The sequence below is a fragment of the Sinocyclocheilus rhinocerous genome, unplaced genomic scaffold, assembly GCF_001515625.1.
Source record: "Sinocyclocheilus rhinocerous isolate Xijiao unplaced genomic scaffold, SAMN03320098_v1.1 scaffold195, whole genome shotgun sequence".
In the NCBI taxonomy this organism is placed as follows: domain Eukaryota; kingdom Metazoa; phylum Chordata; class Actinopteri; order Cypriniformes; family Cyprinidae; genus Sinocyclocheilus; species Sinocyclocheilus rhinocerous.
In genome coordinates, this window is record NW_015631099.1 from 453,667 (window position 1) to 461,945 (window position 8,279).

At 37.7% G+C, this 8,279-nt stretch overlaps 1 protein-coding gene across 1 annotated transcript in view; it reads left to right on the forward strand.

Annotated features, from left to right (window-relative positions):
* The window catches only part of pls3 (plastin 3 (T isoform)), a 24,441-nt gene extending 17,688 nt beyond the window's left edge, over positions 1–6,753 (forward strand). The window contains exons 10-16 of the mRNA XM_016554361.1: positions 830–1,025; positions 2,479–2,557; positions 2,712–2,829; positions 2,989–3,122; positions 3,589–3,712; positions 4,667–4,791; positions 5,646–6,753. Of these exons, the coding sequence (XP_016409847.1) occupies positions 830–1,025; positions 2,479–2,557; positions 2,712–2,829; positions 2,989–3,122; positions 3,589–3,712; positions 4,667–4,791; positions 5,646–5,778 (909 nt within the window). The 3' untranslated portion in view covers positions 5,779–6,753. The remainder of the gene's footprint in view (positions 1–829; positions 1,026–2,478; positions 2,558–2,711; positions 2,830–2,988; positions 3,123–3,588; positions 3,713–4,666; positions 4,792–5,645) is intronic.
* Positions 6,754–8,279: the final 1,526 nt, after the last annotated feature.

An 8,279-nucleotide genomic window follows, 5' to 3' on the forward strand; every position in this document is an offset into this window, starting at 1 on the left:
GTTCTCTACTTATGTAGTTCATCAAAAAAAAAAAAAAAAAACTTGATATTTTTTAATTCTTTTGACAGTATACAATGTATATACCTGTACACTAGCATTCAACAGTTTGGGATGGTAAGATTTTATTAATGTTTTTAAAGAAATCTCTTCTCACCAAGGCTGATTATTATCGAAGTTGAAAACAGTTGTGCTGCTTCATATTTTTGGATACATAGTGATACATAGTTTTCAGAGATTCTTTGATTCTTTAAAAGAACTGCATGCATTAATTTCTATAAAAAACGACTGACCCCAAACTTTTGAACAGTTTATTTTTACACTTTATTTTTTCAAACAACCCATCCTTTCTAAAATATTTAAAGCAACAAACAATGCTGGAAAAAGTGTTTTAGAGAGGCATCACAGCTCCTTATTGCTTGTCTTCTTGTCATTGCTTGATTTGGAAGTCCTAAAAATGCAGCCTAGGTAGGCGGCTCACTAGGGTTTGGCACAAAGCCTTAATGTACACGACATCATTTTGAGTTCTGCACTATTACACGTACAACTGATTCTGAAGGTTGTGTAGCTACCAAATGAATCTGGCTCAAGTAATGTTCAAGTACTTGTATTGTCTGTGCAATTTCTCATAGTAGTGTTTATATTTGATGTGTGCTATCTCTTATTTTCTCACTGACCCATGGGATAGAAAAGGAGATTGTTTTGCATCTGTGGCTTAAGCAAATCTGTCCCATTGAAGCAGAGAGGGAGAGATTAGTTAATTTGTCAGCAGCTGAATGCAGTGAATTGTGTTTGGCAACGATCTCAGCTTGTCCTGGTGTGTGTTCTGCAGGAGAAAGATGACCTGAAGAGAGCCGAGTGTATGCTGCTGCAGGCAGACAGGCTGGGCTGCAGACAGTTTGTCACGTCTACTGACGTCGTGTCTGGCAACCCTAAACTCAACTTGGCATTTGTGGCCAATCTCTTCAACAAGTACCCAGCGCTGACCAAACCCGAGAATCAAGACATCAACTGGGGACTTCTGGAGGGTGGGTGTTTTGCTCATGATTGTTGTTCTTTCCTGTTTAGTTTTGCCATTTTAGCATTTGCTAAATACATGTGCCACGTAATGACTGATGAAAATGGGTGGCATTTCTTCCAAACACTTACTTCTAAAAATATACCGGATGGCATCACAGAAGGGACATTCATGATTTTTTTTTATGGAAACTGAAGCGCGTCGTCAGACAGAGATTCGAAGGGAGGGCCTGGTTGCCTCATTTCCTGAGGCCTGAACAGTTTACGCCGTTTTTGGTGAAGGTTTGTACCCTCTTGTGGTACAAAACACAAAAAGCAAGCAGTCAGACCTAACTAGATTAAGGTCTCTGCAGAGCAAAAGTGGGCGTTTCTGAATTTGTGGGTGTTTTCAAATTGCAGGGTTTTCTCAATCATGCAATCAAAATGATCCCCCTTACCTAACCCACCCCTAAACCTACTGTCACTATGACGTCAGCCAATCAGGAAACATGGTCTAAAAACGCCCCGATCTGGTAACTCCCATTACTTTCCTGCAGAGACCTATACTTGGACCTAACCCTGTTTTATAGATAGCAATCGGGTCATTCTATAATTTAGGGTACGTTTCATTTCTATTGATGTTAATTGTTTGTTAACAATTGTCTTCATAAATATCATGTTTTACCCATTAAGAGAACATAATATAATGTCACACATATATTTTGTGCTGCCTGTTTTTCAGTTGACTTGACATTGGCTGTATTTCCCTGAAATTAACAGTTTTTGCAATGTCTACTTCTTGAGTTCAAAATAATGAATAAAACATGTTAAATATGAGATTATCTATATTAAATTTATTTCTACAATCTAATTAGTTTAGAAAAATAGATTTTATATAAATATATATTATATATTAAAATAGAGAGTTTAAATGTAATTTTCTTTCAAACCACATGACCAGGATGCGATGTCATTTTCTTCTTTATTGTATATTGTGTAGGTTTATGTATGTGTATTGTGATTTCTGATGTCTGTGAATATGCTGCAAACTCACTCTCCCAGTGGGTATGAATAAAGTAAGCAAATTATTAATTTCATGCTGTCACTTAAGATCGTCAATAAATTTTTGTAGCAGATAACAATAAGCTTCTATTTGCTAATGTCAGTTAACTACATTAGTTAACGTAAACCAACAATTATAAACACTTCTAAAGCATTTAATATTTAGTTAATGTTAATTTCAACACTTACTAATGCATTATTAAAATCAACGTAGTATCTGTTTTCATTATTATTTAATGGATCTGAGCTAACATGAACAAAAAATGAAGAGTTGTGTTTTTGTTAACCAACAGATTACTAGCAGATGAATGAGGCAATGAATAAGTTTCAGTAACTAATGTGTTACGGCCGAAATGTTCTCTGTGTTTGTAATTCCTGTGTTGGTGGACGGTGATTAACTCCTGCTTCGCTTGCTTTCTGCAGGAGAGACCAGAGAGGAGAGGACTTTCAGAAACTGGATGAATTCTCTGGGTGTCAATCCTCACGTCCATCACTTATACGTGTAAATCAGACACTTTCTTACCTTCGTGTCTTAATCTGTTTCATGAAACCCTAATCAAGTTGATAGTGAAATTAAATGCATGTCACGTGTAACATTGTAACTGTAAATGAAATTAGATGTCAGTGTCACTTTTGAATGTTTCGGTCCTTTCCAGTGATCTTCAAGATGCTCTGGTCATCCTGCAACTTTATGAGAAGATCAAGGTTCCTGTCGACTGGAGCAACAAAGTCAACAAGCCTCCATATCCTAAACTAGGGGCCAACATGAAAAAGGTAGCCATTACCCTTTCTCCAAAACCTGCTCTCTGAGGACACAAATATGCAGAATGATTGACAGACAGAGAGCATTTCTAATCAGCTAGTTTTCTGATTGGATAAAGGGCTGTTATGTCCTCCGTCTCTACATGTATGTGTGTGTTTCTGTGTGTCCAGCTGGAGAACTGTAACTACGCTGTGGAACTGGGGAAGACCAAAGCTAATTTCTCGCTGGTGGGCATCGGGGGGCAAGACTTGAATGATGGGAACCCAACGCTCACTCTCGCCCTGGTCTGGCAGCTCATGAGGAGGTACAACTCAAACTATTAGCACAGATATGTATCCAATAAGCTAAAAACTTGTACAGTATAGTAAATATTGAATAGTAAATATCTAAATGTAATTAATAATAAATATTGTAAAACAGTTTGATCATTCAAACCATTTTTGAAAGAACGCTTTTATTCAGCAAGGACACATTAAATTGATCAAAAGTATCTATTAAAATCTATTAACCAGTGTTAAAGAACTGAACCTTATTGTAAAGCTTTTACGCAAATATTATAAAATTCGTATGTGATTTAAATGCAGACATACCAGAATTCAAATTATTAATTGAAAAAACAACACTGAAGTCCAGTTTATTGATTCATTTATTTGTATTTTATTTTTTCTTATAAGAACATGTATATGAATATAAAGCTTGAAGAGTTTATTTATTAGTTGAAATGTGCTAGTAAACTGATTCTGATGAGTCTTTGTGCTGTGTTTCTCCAGATACACTCTGAATGTACTAGAGGGCCTGGGCGACGGACAGAAGGTCAACGACGACATCATCGTCAGCTGGGTTAATAAGACTTTGTCACAAGCAGGAAAATCAACCAAAATATCCAGTTTCAAGGTGCACAAGCCTTCATTTATCTGCTAACACACACACAAACTGCGTTTGGGTCGCCTCTAAAGCACCTTCTTTTAGGTCACAATATATCAATATGCAGTAACAATTGAAATGATTTTCATGAATATTAAATATGAAAAGATTTCCCGCGAAGTAATACACGCTGCCGTGATCAAAAATACTGTGTGATCAGTACTGTATATCCAATCCCTCTCCACGCTAATAATTAACAAGTAACTACTGTTGCCAGCCGAAGTGTAACAACAATGGAACAGAAATTCCACTAGCGACTAGTGATTATAGCCTATCTCGTCTCTTTACGGGATAATTACCAGGATCCTTCAGGGGTAAGCGCAGTATTTCCTTCAAGAAATATGCAAACACTTACCCCCTTTTACTGTAGGTCCTTCCCTGATCTCCAGCGCGCCTTTCCCACTCGATCTCGGGACATTTCTTTTCCCGGTTCATAGGGAGAATCCCCCCTTCCCGGACGAGCTCCCAACCGGGAGAGTTCCCGGGTTCAAATCCCGGACGAGCCCCCAACTGTTAAAATAAAAGTATTAAAGTAATTGCAGAGATCCCATCTGGTTGGGCTATGGAGCAGAGGAGATGGGTACCCGGGACCGAGAATGACACAGACACAAGTAGTGCAGTTCACTCAAGGTTCAAACTTTATTATCTAGGGGTACATACAGTATATATAGTCTAGCAGAAGTGAAATATTGGGCTAAGCAGAAGTGGAGCAAAGATAAAGTAGCCTTATAAGGCAACAGTATGTCTCATGACCAGTGGGTAATGTCTACATCCTAAAATACAAGAGGCATAGGATGTTCTAGAATCTCATACATACATACACACACACACAAACATATTATATATTAATTCAGCAGCCCTGTATTCATGTAGCTGCATGCGTTGGTTGAATATCAGAATTAAGTATAATGTTCTGGACTGTAGGACAAAGAGATCAGCTCCAGTCTGGCGGTGTTGGACCTGATTGATGCCATCCAGCCCGGCTGCGTCAACTACGACCTTGTGAAGAGAGGAAGCCTTAGCGACGAAGACAAACTGGACAATGCAAAGTAAGATTTCAAAAGAGTGTTCATTATATAACATACATACAGCATTAAGATACTGGAATGTGTGTGTAAATGTATGAAGCAGTAAATATATGCTGTCAGTTATGACTAGGGGTGAGAATATTTAGGCACTTCAAGTAGTATAATATAACTTTTTTAAATAATCTTAAAATAAATGTGAAGTTCAGTATCTGAGACTGCTTTAAGTACTTAAAAGCTTCCAGGCAGGCACATTGATTGACTTTTCTCAGCATTATTCCTCTTTGATTATTACATTCATGCTAATGCACAGATTTATTTGAACATATCAGATGTTTTGTCCTGTCCTTACGACAAAACTGACAGTGTTTACAGTGATTTTGCATCATAACATTTAGAGATGAGAGTGCATTTATCCCCTCACACAGACTAACACACAGCCGCAAACTCACTTCAGAACAAACACACACATGAGAGCAGCTGCCTGGCAGTAAGTGTGCTTTGTGTGTCCAATATGTAATGGCATAAGTGTTGCCTTTGTCAAGTATTTGGAAGGTAAAATGCTGAAATACTGATGAGTGAAAGCGCACATTGTTAAGCAAAGTGCATGATTCTCACAGCGCATATCCCATGATTGCTTTTGTATTTCACTTCGACCATGAAACTTTATGCAAGTTTATATACTTACTCAATGCTGTGTGTGTTATTATCAGCAAGCAGAATACAGCTGTCTCTAGTGCACACAAGTTCAAAATCAATTCTGAAATTTTCAGAATCATTGAAGAGAGAATCACAAAATAGTTTTTTTTTTCTCCCACCCCCTAAGTCTTTGTAATATTTCCCATTATAGCGAGCTTATTTCTGTCCGTCTCTTGCAGGTATGCTGTATCCATGGCCAGGAAGATTGGTGCTCGTGTGTATGCCCTGCCTGACGATCTAGTGGAGGTCAAACCCAAGATGGTGATGACCGTGTTCGCGTGTCTAATGGGCAGAGGGATGAAGAGGGCGTAAAACGGGACCCTGAGGTCAATCAGACGCTGATGTCCTACCCAAAAGCCATTTTGCTGGTTGAAAGGCTTCTGGTTCAGTAAATTTATTACAACCACAATAAAAAAAATTGCCAACAGATGTTAAAGAATCATGTTTAAGTTTGGCAGGACTACAATGTTGAAATGGGCTTGAAGTTTTTGGAAAGGGAGGGTTGGTTCTTTTAGACCAAAACAATTACGATTCCATCTAAAAAAAAAAAAAAAAAGGGACAAATGAATACCAAATTATATCTTCGATGAAATGCAAGATGACTAAAGCATATCTGCGCTACATCCAAACCATGTCAGACTCAGCTTTGCAATACTCTATTTACATAATTGATAAAGGATGTATGTACGAGTGATAGGTGTAGTTTTGACAGTTTGACAGCTTTGGACATTTAGAGTCACGACTGGCCTTACTAGATGCAGTATTGCATCTATGCAGATTGATGATTGTGTTTGAATCATTGAATTGGACCGCTTATTCTCCTTACATTTTATGTTACAAAATTTACCAGAAAGGTTTCAGTGAGACACTTTAACACATTCCGTAGTTAAATCTCAGTGTACTATTTGTCTTATGTATATGTATACTCTTTTTACGTACAAGAGACATCCAAACAGAATGAACTATGCATGATCTATATTTTTTATTTAAAACAATACACTCCTCAGAAAATGCCTTTAAAAGCTTTTAGCATTAACCAATCCAAGCTGTATGTTCAATATGAAGCTGACAAATAAACTTTGACGCAGAGGAAGGTCATCATGTGTCATCAATGTCAAACCTGTTACCGTTGGTTGATGATAAGTGACTGTGTTGCCGGGAATGAAACTGGAAGTGGCTGTTCATACGGCAGCATGTAATCTATGGACCGAAGCAGCTCAAGCCAAATGTCTGTAACTGAAAAAACATCATACAAATAAAACAGAAAACTGTGCATAGTATTTCAGCTTCAGCATGTCTTTTTTCTTTCCATGTTCTTTCTCCATGAATGGTGTTTTGTGTTCTGATGGTTTGGATGAATTGTGCTGCTCAAGTAAACAGTAAAGTTATTTATTTAGTTAGTTGTTTATTTAACAGAGACAATGCAGAATAACATACCAGATGCTCTACATACAGGCTTCTAGCCAATGGCTAATTTGCAGCCTAATTTTATGGTGTAGAATTAAACATTTTACTAGTTTACTAATTAAATACCTGAAATCTGATTAGTGCAAATTACAGACATTTATCATGTTAATGGTATGTTTATAATAGCAAACTGATCATACTTTTTTAAAATACTGTACACAGTATGCTGATTTTTTTATTTTTTTTATTTTTTGGAGGTGATTAAATCTACAGTTTATCAGTGAAGGCTGAATAATAGAAAGGATGGTTTTGGGGGCCAAAAGCCTTGTTGAAAGGCATAAACTGTCTCTTGTGAATAAAATTATTCTGGTTAAATAGTTCAATAAAAGACTGTTAGGTCTGTGATTATTTCGTAAGTGATTATACTAACATTGTAGCTCCAAAATGTAGTACGAGTCAAAAGTATGAAATAACTAAGATGTTTTTTTTTGTTTTTGTTTTTTTTATAAATCTCTAAGGCTGCATTTATTTGATCAATAATACAGTAAAAAGAGTAATATTGCAAGGTAACCCTTTAGATTAGGGAACACTATTCACTATTAAGTAGTTGCTTATTAGCATGCATATTATTAGCATATTGGCTGTTTATTAGTACTTATAAAGCACATATTAATGCATGACCTCATTCTAGATTCCTTAACACTACTCAATACCTCAACATAAGTACTACAAGGACTGCCTTACTATCAATAAGCAGCAAATTAGGATTTTATTAAGGGAAAATATCTCAGATTATAAGTGTAACCTTGATTCCCTATCTGTCGGTCACTACGAGTTATGTCGTGATGACATATAGGGGCTTTACTTGAGAGCCCCAATCCGCTCTGACTGAGAAAACGCAAATTAAATTTGGCTAGTGGATTTTGCATACCTGAGCCACTCCCCGTGCATACGGGTATAAATAGGCGACAGGTGCATCCACTCTTCAGATTTTTGCTTCAAAGCCGAGTGGGTGAATGATTTCTTCTCCACAAAGCCTTTTTGTTCTGTCTGGAAGAAAGAAGCTGTTCCTGGTTGGCGTGACGGCACAAACAGCGGTGTCCCTGTTGAATCAGCGATTCCTCTGGGTGCTTCAACTAAAAGAGCAGTTTCTCATCACTGACGGCTCGCGTTTTTTAAAAATGCCGTTCCATCCATGTTCTCTTGGTTGCGGTCGTTACCTGTCCTCTGTCGACAGACACGATCATTGTCTTCAGTGTCTGGGCATCCAACACGCTGAAGCTGCGTTCATGGATGACTCATACGTTTACTGTGAATGCATGAGCATGGCTTCGCTGTGATCTCACCTCTCCCTCCTCAAGGGGAGCGGAGGGGCACCCTCAGTCTCTACCCGTCCTGGTTTCTCT